At 40.9% G+C, this 16,356-nt stretch overlaps 1 protein-coding gene across 4 annotated transcripts in view; it reads left to right on the top strand.

The window, feature by feature from the left end:
• LOC134061977 (uncharacterized) overlaps positions 1-16,356 on the top strand; it is a 64,262-nt gene that overhangs the window by 42,555 nt on the left and 5,351 nt on the right. Inside the window, exons 1-3 of one of the 4 annotated variants that reach the window (XM_062517838.1) lie at positions 1,688-1,764; positions 5,458-5,754; positions 6,345-6,404. In XM_062517838.1, coding sequence (XP_062373822.1) covers positions 1,698-1,764; positions 5,458-5,754; positions 6,345-6,404 — 424 coding nt within the window. In that variant the 5' untranslated portion in view covers positions 1,688-1,697. Of the gene's footprint in view, positions 1-1,687; positions 1,765-5,457; positions 5,755-6,344; positions 6,417-16,356 lie in introns of those variants that run through there. The other 3 variants (XM_062517837.1, XM_062517840.1, XM_062517839.1) reach the window with 3 other exon arrangements.

Below are 16,356 nucleotides of genomic sequence, written 5' to 3'. Positions count from 1 at the left end.
GTTGCACCGGCATTCCTCTTCTTTCATGTGCCTCTGTCCTGGCCTGGTTGCACCAGATTGTCGCATAACTGCAGAAGCGCAGAGAACTTTCCTTTGTTTCCTTAATATGGCTTCTCGCCCAAGACCAAACAACTCCAATCTTATCTGCTTTTGTTCCCCCTCAGCACTGGCCTTGACCAAGGAACAACAACTCCCCCAGAAGGTCACTGCAGCTAGATGAATTCACAATGGGGGCTAATAATTTTGGCCTCAACTGTATGTGTGTGAATAATAATGGTTACAATTTCCTTGGCAGTATGTGATGTCAAACCTTTGAGGCTACTCTTACCATAAAATAAGTAGTTTTATACACAATTATTCTGTTAGCTGGACAAAAAACAGTGACCGTTGTCATTGAAGGACTGGGCTAAGACTGAGAGATGGTCCTCTGCCATAGTGACAAAACATTCAAACATTTTTACTTGCAGTGCTTACACAATGCCAAAGGGATAACACATTTTGGAGGCGCTGACTACAGTATTTATATGAGAATGATATTTGGTTTGGACGAGTGAACTGTTTCGGGAGAGATATTAGCTTTTGCAGGTGAAACATGATGCTGTGCTGGACCATCCAGGTTAATTTGGCAAAATCAACAAGAGTTTTGAGAACATCCAGTCTGTTTCAAAATGAGTCAAAGCAATTGAAAAGGATCTTTGCAATTTTGATATGGGAAAGGAATTTAGTTTTCAAGCATGAGTGAACCGTTTTGAGAGATATTTTAACTTTTGCAAGTGAGCAAAAGTTGTGCTGAACTGTAAAACTGTTTTGCCAAATGATCTTAGAAGTTTGAGAAAGTGGTTTCTTTTTCAATAAATAAGCCGCCATACCAATGGAGAAACACTGACTGTAGTCTAATGCAGTTATGACCTTATGAAAAACATAAACAATGTGCACGGAGGGTGAGAATGTCTGTGTAGGCAAGCATGCTTGATAAAATGCAATGTCCCAAATGAAACTCATTTGGAACATCACACGAAAAAACAGATGATGTACTGACACTTTAAAGACAACAACGATGTCCAACTGACATTACATCTACATTAAATGTGGCTGTAGACTAGCCTAGGCTACACAGAAATACAACATCTATAGGCCTACTCCAAATGGCATAATCTTACCCGACCACCATGGTCGTCGAAATTGTCATGTTCCCCCCCCCCACAAAAAACATATCAACATTCAAAAACGTGTTGAAACTCTGCTGTCTTCTAACCTCTGCCAGTTCCCTCTGATTCACGCTCCATGAATGAGTCTCCAGACGCGCATCACTCGCGCATAGACAGAAAGAGAGAAAGAGAAGCAGAAAGTGGCAGGTGAACCCCAACAAGCGCATAGAGCGCTCCTATTTGGAAAAGAGATGGACAGACGAGCAACAAGACAAATTGCCGTTTAGCTTTGAATAGCCTTTTGTACAGGCAGACAAGAGAAACAACATCAAATAAGCAACTGTACAACAAGCTGAAAAGAACCGTGTTCAGCCTACCTATGTTGATAATATACAAAAAGCAAAATGCACAAAAAGCTCAATAGACGTTTGTCTTGAGCATTTAAAATGAGCGTTTATGAGAGGCAATTGCCTTTATCTGATCTAGCAACATAACCCGTAGCCGAACAACTACTTTCACTTTCAGTCATTGACCTCTGTTGGACGCACCATGACTCAGAGTTCGAGATTTTGGAAAAGGACGATAATCTTCTGTATTATCCTGGGTCTATTTCATGGTAAGTGCCATCCTTGACAAGTTAACAAGTCTTCCTTTTGCGTAATATTCAAGAAAGTGAAGAAGCGGCTTTGAAACTTCTGAATAGATAGCCTGATACAGCATTCTTCATTTTAATTAGCCTACCTGTGAGTGTTTTTATTCAATTGTCACTATGTATTTTCATGACTTACAGTACAAAACGTTTCAGAATATTTAGCATACCACGTACTACAGGCTACGAATGGGTGGATATAATCGAGGATATACATTTATGGTCAGTTATGTACATAACGCGAGAATGATCCCCAAAACGTCACCTTCTAGTCTAGGCTACCTCTGCCGAGGTTTTGTTTGTTTTTGTCCATTTTGTCTGTCGTTTCACATTATGCTTAGTCCGGCTATCACCACCATACTAAGCTCAATCTTTTAAGATGAAACATTAGTCTGGGACGTCTTCACTTTATTTCTGCGATACGTGATCAATGGGCATAGTTCAAATTACTCTGTACGCCCTTGGCAGAGCGGTAGAGAAAACAGACACTCCCTTAAGAGACAGAAAACAATGGCAGCGCTTTCCTATGCCAGTTTCCAGATTAAAGGGATAATCCGGAGTGAAATGCACTTTAGATCAATTTTTCTGACTATTTTGGAGTACATACTATGTATTTTCATGACTTACAGTACAAAACGTTTCAGAATATTTAGCATACCACGTAGCCTACTACAGGCTACGAATGGGTGTCGAGGATATAAATGTATGGTCAGGTATGTACATAACGCGAGAATGATCCCCAAAACGTCACCTTCTAGTCTAGGCTACCTCTGCCGAGGTTTTGTTTGTTTTTGTCCATTTTGTCTGTCGTTTCACATTATGCTTAGTCCGGCTATCACCACCATACTAAACGCAATCTTTTAAGATGAAACCTTAGTCTGGGAAGTCTTCACTTTATTTCTACTGCGATACGTGATCAATGGGCATAGTTCAAATTGTGTACACCCTTGGCAGAGCGGTAGAGAAAACAGACACTCCCTTAAGAGACAGAAAACAATGGCAGCGCTTTCCTATGCCAGTTTCCAGATTAAAGGGATAATCCGGAGTGAAATGCACTTTAGATCAATTTTTCTGACTATTTGGAGTACATACGTTGAGTTGACACCAAAATCATGTCATTCGGATGTATTTTGAGAAAGTTCGAGCTCACCGTTTTTAGCCAAAACTCGTTAGCCTGGAAGTGACGCGGGCATGTCCTTTCGCCGCTACAAAACGCTATTTTTATACCTCTTCTACTATACTGTTCCAAACAACACTACACTTACGTGGTAGTGAGTAGAGGATCCCTAAAGCCAAACCGAAGTATCCCCACGTCTTTATGTGGTCGGATAGAGAGTCCAGAATGAATTTAATCGAGTCCGTACCTTTCCGGAAATGTTAATAAAGTGTTGTTAAAGCGTTGCCTTTCCGGAAAGGTAGGCCTACTGACTCGATTAAATTTATTCTGGACTCTCTATACCAAAGCCAAAAAATGTCATATGAACATGGACTCTTTCCACTTATTGACACTGATAATGAGGTAATGTTTGAGACATTAATGAATGCCAATGATGTGTGAACAAAACAGCCATGTACTTTTTTTAAGTACATAAGTTTGCATGGTAGTTCATGATTATTCCAGCATAAAAAGGTCCTTTGTGGTCTATCTCCTAGTTTATGGATGCAAATAAATCCCTTATAAAACTCAGCAACTCGTCTTCTCAGTTTCTAAACATTTACAGAATGTTGTTTAATAAAGACATGAAGCAACGCAGTTGTACAAATGCCCCAACTGTTTTGAGACATGTTGCTGCTGACATTGAATTCAAAATGAACATTTATTTTCCAAAAAACAACCACATTTCTCTCATTCAACAGCTATGTTGTCTTTGAACTATGATTGTCAATTCAACATGGGTTCACTTGATTTCTAAATCATTATGTTCTGTTTTAATTCACAATTGACACAGCATCCCAACATTTTTGGAACTGGGGTTGTATTATATTCTTTAACATTGACAATTAGTGGGCCTATACAAAGAGCTTTTGCTACAACATGGAAACATGGCTTGTTTGCTTCCAGTTCACCTAGGAATACATTGGACAAACATAAAGGTCAAAAGTCCAATTTGAGCTCCGCCCAGCCCTGATTTGCAGCAGGTTTATGTCTGCAGCAGCCAGAGGTCCCCTTGTTCACCCTGCTTGAGCTACTTCAAAGTCTACACTTGTATAACATTTGAAAAGGAAATCTAGTAGTGCCGTTTACTGTCAGTTTAGTTTTATTACAGTGCCTTTCTTAATTACGAATGTAGGCTAATGTGACATTTCAATTGGAGAGTGATGTCAACTACAGGGGATACATTCAAGCAAAATCCATAATGAACATTTAGAGAGAATACATTTTGTTGATTAATGTATGAAATTAAAAGCAAAGCCTTTCACTAAACATTCCCCTTGCCAACTCTCTAGGCCTCCTAGTTTTTTTTTTTTCTGTGATCTCTAAGCAAAACACTTTTCCTTGCCTGATCAAAAGCTCACATTTGAGGACTTTATTATAGGCTTGCACTCATCATATCAGTAAGGAAATGTAACTCTGTTTCAACTGCTCTCCTAGCACAGGATGCACCCCCTTTCCATTTGTTCATCTTATCTGAGAAAACAAACTATCCAAACTATTCAGTCCTTAGTTGCATTTTCACTTTGACTGAACGCAGTCATGACCAAGAGATTTTCAAAGAAGCAATCTGTGGACATACTGGCAAAATACCATATCCTGTTGAGCTGGTTTAGCTGGGAGCATTCAAATGTTATAAGTGCGTAGCAGAGCATACCCAAATATTACTAGTGCATAGCAGAGCATACCTATGTTTTATTAACCACACTTATTATACAGTATTTCTCATGTTATTTTATTGTTACCGTAATTTCAGCTTCATTGAAAATAAGGACTACCCTCAATGAACCTCTGAGAATAAATAAAGGTTGAATGAATGTTTAGCTGAAATGCCATCAGTTTCAAAACGGTTAAATAACACAACAAAAACCACACACACACACACACACACACACACACACACACACACACACACACACACACACACACACACACACACACACACACACACATTTGACTCTACTTTTTGTTGTACTGAAGTTACTGTGTGCATGCATTGAGATATGATTTACTATGTGGTGCCTTCTTAAAGGTCTTATAAGTGCAGTGGCGGGCTCAGACTTCTTGAAGGGCAGGGGCGAAAAAACAAAAAGGGCACCTATCTCATGGGGTCCCATACCCATGCAAAAAGCTACGATGTTGAGATCAATTCTTGAAAACACTCAAAAGTGTTGTGTCTATAAGTTCCCGGTGCTCAATGTTTTATCTTTCAACAATTGAGCTGGCTCTCATCAAAACGATTAGGCGTCTGTTATTAGTTTTTTTTTTTTGTCTTATTTGACCAACAAGAACAAACATAAATCCTACAATCACAGTCTCCAAACTCTTTCTCTCAGTCTCTCTCACAGTCTCTTTTGTTTATCAAAACTAGAAAATAGTTGGATGTTAAACACCTGAGGAAATATGTGCTTGTTTTTTTAACATGAAAAAGTAATCACTTATAAAACATTCATAATGGATATAGACATTTTCAATTAATCTCTTACATGTATATCCTTTCCTTCAAGGTGGGTCCTCAATCACCATCAGAGGAACCACTAATGGGAGTATAACACTACAGCCCCAAGTGACAGGACGGATAGATGAAATTGTATGGAAACACAAAGGCAACAAGATGGTGGAGTGGGACAGAGAAGCTGCAGATTTTATTGAATATTTAAGATTCATAGGACGGACGGAATTGAACATAGAAACGGGTGATGTAACCATTATAAAACTAACCAACGATGACAGTGGAGAGTATGAAGCAGACGTCCTTCTTGGTGCAGTATTAACGAGTGTACAGCGCATAGTTGAAGTAATTGGTAAGTGGAGTGCAACAACTTTTATTCACCTAATGGCAAATAAAATTAATTGTTCAACACCTTATAACAAAATCCTTTGTGCATGAGATGTTTGTTAGGCAAATTCCATTATATTTAGGCTCAGTCTAATATGGCTCACATACAGTTTCATTCATATAATAGATGTACCGCACGACTAGATGTACCGCACACACACACACACACACACACACACACACACACACACACACACACACTTATACACAAAAGCAAACTCTGCAAGAGTAGGAGATATATGCAAATTGTACAAATAGGAGATACAGGAAAGTTGACAAGTGTCATTTATTTTTGTGGAAAGAATGTGCAGAACTGAGCAGTGGTCATATTGTGTACTGTTATGTGGTACATCTAGTTTTCTTCCTTACTCATGCATTGATTCATGAGACTATGTTGAGGGAAATGTAGAAGTTTCACAATGAAACTAAATGAAATGTATGGAAACCACAGGTGATACTATACATCTGTTTTGCAGTGAAACTTTTCCACTTTTTAAGACCTTTAATATATTTTGTCGTTGGATACTTTTGTAACATTGTATCTGTTTGTTCTAGACCCTGTCACTAAACCAGAGATCACCTGTACCAGCAGTGAATGTATAACAAGATCTAATGGTGAAGCAAAGGGTGATTGGGCACTATCTTTCATTATGGGCACTGGGTGCTATTGAGGCATAATCTCTGTGACACTATCTCTTTGCATTTCCCTCTTGCTTTCTTATTACTGACACAGGCATCACACATACAGTGGGTACGGGTTGAGAATGCACCTTCTCCCGCGGGACTCCCGAAGAGATCCCGCAGGCCGTCAAGACGATTTTTTTCAAGGCTAAGGCAATGTACCCAAACAACCACCAGGTGGCAGAAAGTTTCATCCCGCATTTCAAAATGATGAAGACCGCATATCCGTCAATAGTCGACTCCTTAATCTCATTTAATCATTACAATGAAGGTGATGACTGGCGAAATTATTCAAACGACGTTTCAATGAACCATTGTTGAAATGAATGAAAATGGTTATAGAAAATCGCCTACAGCCTAACGCCGACACAGCTGATTCTTTGATTGATTCTAAGCTGTTTTGATGTAGGGGATGGGTAAACTGGCGCGCTACAAACATGTTACCAATCAAATGTAATATTAGTAGGACTAGCCTACTTAGACACTTTAGTCATAGGCAACGTTGCCATGTTAATTTGGGCTAGAAGTGCTTGCTTGTGGTGGCGCTCCTATCCGCTGCTTCTCCCGAATTGTGTGGCAAATTTGTCAGCAATCAGCTTAAATGTCAAATCATATTTATTTCTCTTTGTCGCCATGGTATTGGGGGAAACGCGGAGAAACGAGACGGTCAGTCCTCGTATTTTTTCTTCGCGTTTCGTTATAAGAAATATATAGGTAATAGTTAGTCTTCTTCCGTAGGCTATTGAACAGATAGGCTACGGGACGCTCTTTGTTCCGTATTTTAAGGAACTACTCAATGCACACACACTACAATGAAAAACATACAAAGAAATCGCTAAACATATAGCCTACAACCAAATGACACTTTAATGCAGCGTTTCTCAAACTATGGGCCGCGAAACGTGGAGACTGCTGCTGGTCCGCGAGACATGGAGTGAAATTAGGTCCGGTGATCTGATAATTTGCTGCGCAATTGACCAAGCAACCGCGGACCGACAGAAAAAGAAAGCAAACGTTGCTGCTATCGGGAGGAAATGCTTGCTAATTTTATGTGTTTAAACATAGAGCCATACAATTAGGTGTGTCTGTTATTATGATAATTTTTGAGCATAACTGCTTGTCCATAGCTCAGTGACAGGTGTTAATAGCCTTGCCATAAGCACTGCTGTGGAATGCAGGTGCTTCTTTTATTATGCGGTTAGAGCATAAGCGCTTACTCATATAGACCAGGGGTCTTCAACCTTTTTCAGCCCAAGGACCCCTTGGCTGTGAGAGAGACTGAGCACGGACCCCCACACCTGGCACACCTCAAATCATGCCTATCATTTGAACCGTCAGTCATTAGTGCCTACATGCATGCACGTACGCGCACGCACACTGCTATATAGAATGAATGTCACACCCTATAATAGAATGAATGTCACAAGGGTCAACTAAGGTGGATATGTAAGGGATAATCAACGACGCACCGTGCGTTTCTAGGAAAATAATGCATGTTTTAAGTGTTAATAAGGTCCCGACGCCACAGGCATTATTGCAGTGCATTATTTTCCTATAAACGCACGGCGCGGAGTTGATTATCCCGTTTATACCACTATCATTTTCGTTTATATTGCCGCTGTCTTAGATACAACGTTGCTGTGTTTACCGTTACATTCACATTGGCGAATTAATATTCAAGTGTGAGAAGCTCCGCTTTAACCCTCTCTGGTGGTATAAATTCAGCTAAATTCAGGCAAAGCTTCATTTGCTCAACCTGATACAGACAGAGAGCCTCTGCATCTTGTGTAAATATAACTTGTCTTACACAAGGAAACACAAACACACAAGATTATCGTTATCGTTTCATTTTGATGACATCGCGGAGAACGTTGGATTAATGAATTCACGCAGAACGCCTTGACCCCCGGTTGAAGACCCATGATATAGACATGATATAGACTATAACTCAGGGACAGGTGCAAAACCACCAACTGGGATGGATCGAAGGGCAAGCAAGCACTGCCACACAACGTGAAGGCCTTTGTGTTGTCAACACACAGGCCGCAAGGACTGCATCGATAAGATCAACGAATGCCTTCGCAAGCCCCGAAACCCCGGTGATACATTTTCTTTACTTTAATTCAATAAAAAAAAATGTTTATCTGAAGAACTTTTCCGAGGTTGTCTTGTCTACCAAATCCTAAACTTAAATAGCGTAAACATTTTATCTTATGAAAAAACTCTTAGGGGGAACAGTTAGGCAGCCCTTCCTCCATATCGTAGTAGGCCTATAGGCAATTTATTAGAGGGGTCAAAAAAAATCATAAAGTAGGCTAGCCTGCTACTTTTTCCAGACTAAATGTGTCACTTTAGTGATTGGCTCTTTCAAATGCAAATGAGGTGGATGGGCTTTTGAATGGGCCTGCTGCAGGTGAGAGGACAAATCCTAAGAATTTGTTGTTTTTACAAAGTGCCATTATAGTCCGTGAGCCAGAGGGGTTGGTCGTTACCGAAAAGGTGGCAAAGGCTACCATACCTTTCCTGAAAGCTTGGAATCTCAGCTTTCCAGTGATGTATGATGGCCATCTGACAAGAGTAGCTGTTTTGAGTTATGACACATAATGTAAACTATAGGTTGAAGAAATAATGTGTATAAATCAAGGAGAACACTGACCAATCTAATCATGATATTGGACATATAGGAATATTTTATTTTGTTATGTTTGGTATCATTTTAAAGGGGAGACTCTGGGCTTTCATTTAAATCCTTTTGTGAACATTTTGGATTAGTACAGCCAACTCTGGAGCTCTTCAAACCTTTAATCACACACATTTTCCTGCCATTTCCGCCTAAGTCATCTTTTGTCTTTTAATCCTGTGGCACCAGGGAGCATCAGAGAAACACAATCCAAACACTGAAATACTGGCATGACCCTAAGGATTCAGGAAATGTATAATTTACCCATACTATCTGATTTGGAGGGGGTGATTTTCAGTCTTATATCAGACATGGCGTTTGAGGAAATAATATTATAAATTAAGCAGAAAACATAACAATTAACAAAATGACATGGATTCCTATATTTTGAGATGTGGTAAACACAATTATGACATTGCCATTACTGTAAAAGGTCAAGGTCATGACCTTTAGGCATGGTCAATGACATTTTATGACATTCTCGCACAGATTGCATCATTCAAGGCCACAACACTAATCAAACTCCTCGTCGGAATCCTCATCAGAGGAATACGATTGTTCAGCAAAGTCATCCTTCGGGTTTTTGCCAGTCTATGGAGAGCTGCAAGTCACCATCTTGGTCCACTCTAGACCACCCATGCTCAACTGGGGAAGGAACTTCAGGGTTGTTCTCGATGCATCTTCTCCAGATAGCACCTTGATGGTTAGCTCTGAGACCGTGCTTCCTGAGAGAATCTGAGCATGGAGGTAAATGCCTGATTATGGACTTGGAGCTGTACATTTGACATGTGAACTCCTGTAAGGCTGCATACAACTCAGGTGTCATTGCCAGTCTGCCCCAACCTTCTGAAAGGTCTCACAGAAGTTTTCATTCTTCTGAAGAAGTTTTAGGGCTGACACTTTACCACAGCCAGCAAATGCACTTACAGTGTCGCAGCCTGTGTATACGTGTAAACCAGGCAAAGCCTGACACACCTGTGAACCCAGACCATAAGTGAGTTGTGAGATGTTTATGTAGCTGGTGCGATTCTTTGTCCCTGTCCTCAGGAACAGGCCACATGTGAGTGTGTCACTGGTAGCCATTCTTATCACCAAGACATCAGTGTCACAAGGATGACAGGTTTGTGATCAGTCCTTGAAGCATGGCAAGCATGGAGTAGCATACAGGTTTCAGCCTCTTTATGAGTGGACGACAGGTCTGCTACCTTGTGCACTCCCTGTTGGGTCACCTTGTAATCTTTGGTTGTAGTGTACAGAACCTTTTCACCGAAAAATCTTGTTCTAGACTGTTCTTTGCCCCAATCCTTGAGCAAGAAGGTGGCAAGGTTTGTTTTGTTGCTTTGTAGGAATTTCTTACATTGTTGAACTGTGCCATGCAGTGATCTGTTTGACCTCTGTGCCGGAGTCTGCACCTCTGGCCACTCTCTCCAAGTGTTTGATAGAAGCCTCATTATATACACTATATTGCCCAAAGTATTTGCTCACCTACCTTGACTTACATATGAACTTCAGTCACATCCCATCCTTGATCCATAGGGTTTATTATGACATCGGTCGACTCTGCAGCTATAACAGCTTCAACTCTTCTGGGAAGGTTTAGGAGTGTGTTTATGGGATTTTTTTACCATTCTTTCAGAAGCGCATTTGTGAGGTCACACACTGTGGTTGGACGAGGCGTCTGGCTCTCAGGATCCGCTCTAATTCATCCCAAAGGTGTTCTATTGGGTTGAGGTCAGGACTCTGTCCAGGCCAGTCATGTTGGAACAGGAAGTGGCCATCCCCAAACATCCCACAAAGTTGGGAGCATGGAATTGTCCAAAATCTCTTAGTTAATTCTGAAGCATTCAGGGTTCCTTTCACTGGAACTAAGGGACCAAGCCCTGCTCGGGGGTGGCCCCTTCCTGTTCCAACATGACTGTACACCAGAGCACAAAGCAAGGTCCATAAAAGTGTGGATGGCAGAGTTTGGTGTGGATGAACTTGACTGGCCTGCACAGAGTCCTGACCTCAACTCGTATGTGAGTCAAGGCAGGTGAGCGAATACTTTTGGCAATATAGTGTACATAAAAAACAATGTCAACACGGGTGCTGTGACTTGCTTCAGCTTGCACAGTGGACAAGGCATAGTCTGCAATATCAACAAATGTCTTGCCATCACCGTTCAACTTCTGAACAAGTGCCATGCCATCTATTACACAGGTGAGCTGTCTACTCTGTGCAGTCAGTAGGCTACCATCTGAGCAAATATTCGATTATCAGCTTTGAGGATATCTTCTTTATTCCCAGTTTTGCATGTCTTTGCCTTTCCCTGCATTTAGGAGAACGTTTTCAGTTTCATCTTGGAGAGTGGTGCATGGAACTGCTTTGCAGGAGGATTATTCTCAACACGCTTAGCAGAGAAGGTTCTGTAGGCATTATTGCCAATGGTGTGTGCATTCAGGAGGTCTTCAGCAACATCTGCTGGTGCTGTACTTCCAGTAGACAGAGACATGAGGGACTCACCACCTGCAAATTGACTTATCCAACTAGAATCCATCAGATCCACAGTGCTTGTAATGTGTTCATCTTTGGCAATTCTGCTTTGTCCAAGGTCCTTGTGAGAATAGTCACTTTGTTGGAGTCCCAGGGAGCTTTTCAATATAGACAGGTAAGTGCTTTTGTACTCAGCAGAAATTTAATATCTTGAGACAGCTGCTGGGCCTTCAAGCTGAACCCTTTTGTGCCTCAAGCTGTCTGAGTGTCCCTCTAGGGCCTGGTCAATCAGAACCCTGCCAAATGTGTTTGTTGCACTCAGCTAGGCCGAAAAGCCTAGAGAAGATGTAAAGATCTGATTTCTCATGTTCAATGTGGCTCATCTCTGAGTAGTAAGCAGTGAGTGACCTTGCATAATTCAGATTATCATAGGCAAAGGTCCAGGGGATGATTGATCGAATGCTAGCCATGTGCAATGCCCAGTTTCCTTAACATGATGCCCTCACAAGGTTTAGTACAACCTCCACCATGTCAATATATGACATCCAAAAGCTGGCCAGTAGACCTTGCTGAGACCTGAGATGCTGCAGGAATTCACAGAAGTACTGATGGACCTTTCTGAAGACTGTACAGTCAAGTGATTCTTCTACAGTGGTTGATGATATAACCTCAGAAAAGACACTCAAGTCTAGGGGCAGGATATCTAGGAGACCGTGGGCATCAGGATGGTTATTTGTGAGCCACTGGTGAAACTGATTCCAGACTAGCTTAGGGAGGGATTCACACATGATTTTATGGAATCTCAGAGATCTATTGTACTAACACCACTTGCAGATCCCTCGGCCACAGCTCCAGATTCAATGCATATTCCTTAGGCCTGCAGCCTGGAAGCACTTCCCAATCACTCCCAAGAACATACAGATGGTGTGGAAGACTCCAAGTCTTGGCACAATGTTGGGAAACCTGTCTCTATGTGCCCACAGAATTTCTGTAACTTTACAGTAGAGAGCCTGATAAAAGGCAACTGACATGCTAATGCGTAAGGAAGGTTTTTTTACTTTGAAAGAGAAGCTCATGAACAGTTCCCATCAGTCTGGCCGGGGCATTGATGGTTGGCAGATAGCTGAAAACACTGGGAATAACATCCACAGAGTTTGATGCTAAGATGTTGTAACCTGTCCAGCTAGGGACGCTTTGATTTGTGACAGAGTGCAGTCTGCAACCATAAGGAGTTCTTCAAAGCATCAGCACAGATATCTGTCTTGACCTCAACATAGGATCTAGTTGGAGGACCACACCTAGGACTTAACATCCGAGGCTGCACTGCTATACCATTGACCCTATGGGATGTTCCACGGCCTGTAAGTGGCTCTTCCAGCCTGTCAATATTGTCCTAGGCTAGAGCTGTGGGCACATATGGCTTCACTTGGTCTGGAGTAACCCCACCATCCTGTCCTAGCTTGTGCACGCATAGTGAGATGTCAATTTCCTCTAGCATACTGTAGGGTACACAATGACTAAATCTATTAGTATTAGTAATATTCTGATGAGATTGACATTACCAGTAAGCGACTTCACAGCATAAGTCAAAAGGATATGCTTGGAAGTCTTCACTTTGCCATGAGATATGGCATACACTACAGTAGATCCATGCCAAATGAGTCTCTTAGTCGTTGTTCCTTCTCATCAGTGCTTGGTAAAAACAAGATAGCAATGACTTCACAGAAGAAGGCACAGAGGAATCGGAGTCCAACTCTGTTCGTAGAGGTCACCATGGCTGGTCGTAATTGAGATGCTTCACATCTCGATGGATTTGTTTTGCAACAACCTGTCATGAAGCTCCAACGCCAACGGTTGGTTTTTCAAGACTGATTATCCTCTTCCTAAGGGCCATATTCTCTCTCAATATATACATGTCAAGTTTGAACATTTCTACAAATTAGCGCCTATTTTTAGCCTGGCTAGCACCTACCACTTCTCAAATGAGACTTGGTCTGGCAACCAGACGTTAATGTTTTTGTATTTGAAAAAATGCCCAGATCCGTTCATTGGGCACCACGGATGTCTATCAAATGCATCTGTGCATAGCTGATCATCGTCTTGCTTTCCCGTCTGTTCTGTGATTGGTCCCCTATCTCAGGCAAAAATTAGGGCGGTAGTCTCCAGACTGCCTTAGCAGCATGAATGAAATCACAGCGCAAGGCAGGACGGGAACACCCAGGCTAGCCTATTTCAGAAATTAATCCTCATTTGCATATTTAGTCATTACTTTTAAGAAAACCTGCAATACAAGCAATACTTTTCTTAATCTTTGTGATAAACTGGGAAAGTTTTGTGGTGATATATATATATAAAAAAAAAAGTACCCTATTTACCAGTATTTTCTTGCCTGAGAACAAGGCATTCATTTTTTCATGTAAATATGTATTAAAATTGTATAAAATATGTATTAAGGACCTTTTGAACTATCTAAAAGTGCAGAATAACAACTTTAACAAAATATTTACCTCAGACTTTCAACTCGACATATCAACAAATTAGCCTATGGATAATAGTACACTATTTCTGTCTTTGAAAAAACGCCATGTCTGATATAAGACTGAAAATCACCCCCTCCAAATCAGATAGTATGGGTAAATTATACATTTTCTGAACCCTTAGGGTCATGCCAGTATTTCAGTGTTTGAATTTTGTTTCTCTGATGCTCCCTGGTGCCACAGGATTAAAAGACAAAAGATGACCTAGGCGGAAATGGCAGGAAAATGTGTGTGATTAAAGGTTTGAAGAGCTCCAGGGTTGGCTGTACTTATCCAAAATGTTCACTAAATGATTTAAATGAAAGCCCAGAGTCTCCCCTTTAAAATGATACCAAACATAACAAAATAAAATATTCCTATATGTCCAATATCATGATCAGATTGGTCAGTGTTCTCCTTGATTTATACGCATTATTTCTTCAACCTATAGTTTACATTATGTGTCATAACTCAAAACAGCTACTCTTGTCAGATGGCCATCATACATCACTGGAAAGCTGAGATTCCAAGCTTTCAGGAAAGGTATGGTAGCCTTTGCCACCTTTTCGGTAACGGTTTCCAAAATTTGAGGCCCTGGCTCACGGTCTATTATCATTAGCATATTCTCTTAAAACAATACATAAGTTTAGAGCGAACGTTTCAACTATGTTTGCCATGGTAGACAAAAACACTCAAATAAAACAATAGCCTAAAAAATAACTGTAGTGCGTAATGGACACGGCTCTATATCTTAAATAATTTTCGAGGTTCGCCATTTGGTAAAAAGCCAGGTCTATATATATATATATAGAGAGAGAGATTCATGCATTCTGCATTACCGTGACCCTATACCTTGGATGTTTTTTTTTCTCATTGGAATACAGCAGGACAGGATGCCTTTTATCTATCAAACGCAAAAGCTGAGATTGTTGGAAGGACTAGGCTACTCAACAAACTTGTTTTTCGTTTCTGGGAGATCTCGTTATCGTTTTGGATTGTCGGATTTTATACTTATTGTATATATAGGATGAACAAAGTCCATGGATTTGCTATATCAAATCCAGTAGCCTAATAATTAGGCTATGTGCCACGTCCGATTTCGCAAGTGGTGTAGTAGGCCTAGGCTACATTTAAAAATCGACAGCCGTATGTGAGATCCATTTCATGAAGAGCAATTGTCTTGTGCGATCATGCCCCCTCCCCCACACTCGTCTAACCAGTTCACTACATTATAGCCTACCTATGTGGCACTGAGGACGACTGCCTCTCCCTCTTCTCTCTCGACAGACACCTGAGCCCGACTCGTCAATGTAAAAATGTGCGTGAGTGTGCGCTGAACCACGAATTCACATAGGCTATTAACTTTTCTTTTCAGCAGACATCGCAAACATAAAAAAGATCGCAAAACAGAAATCTTTCATTTTTTAATAAATCGACAACTTTTCTCTTGATGAGTTCCGGTGAGGTTCTTCGAGTGGGTTTCGAACCGCGATCGCTGGCGTACGTTGAACATGCTCCAACCAGTTGCGCCACAGCTCGATTTTTAACATCATTATGCTTTATTCGCGCCATGGACTTGAAACGCCGATCAAAAGTTCTGACATGTTAAACTGACGTTAGTTATTAATTCACCACATGATAAAATGCTGTCATATAGCTTGACGCCCAGCAGCCTATGGTAGTCTATGCCTATCTCTGAATCAACATGAACATGCATACGATACATACGTTGCTAGAAACTTATATTGCGGAGCTAGGCCTCCTAGTCGATGGTTACAATGAATCACCCTCACTGCCCTATCGCATATCTGACCATCCATTGTTACAATGTTACAAAATGCGCGATCTTCTCCATGCATGTAGCCTACGGTTATAAGTAAAGTGACAAGCATAGGCATGTATTAAAGAGATTTCTGTTAAATACATTCTATTTTCAGTCGTCAAAAGTGGTGGGGACAAAATCTGTGATAACAAGTGCTGGGTACATGTAGGCTACCCAGCGTCGCCGGTTAAAATGAACATGCCTCCGTTTTAAAATAGCCTATACACGGAAATGCGGTCTTGTAGGCTAACCGTAATGAATTCATGAATTAATCTAAGGTTGCCTTTCGAGTATTTCAGGTTGAATTGAAGGCTATTTCCTTCTGATAGGCCTATAGGCGATTTTCTAAAACCATTTTCATTCATTTCAACAATGGTTTATTGAAACGTCGTTTGA

Source organism: Sardina pilchardus, chromosome 17, assembly GCF_963854185.1.
Source record: "Sardina pilchardus chromosome 17, fSarPil1.1, whole genome shotgun sequence".
NCBI classification, from domain to species: domain Eukaryota; kingdom Metazoa; phylum Chordata; class Actinopteri; order Clupeiformes; family Clupeidae; genus Sardina; species Sardina pilchardus.
The sequence above is the reverse complement of the archived record's forward strand: the minus strand, read 5'-3'. Positions and strand labels throughout refer to the sequence as shown.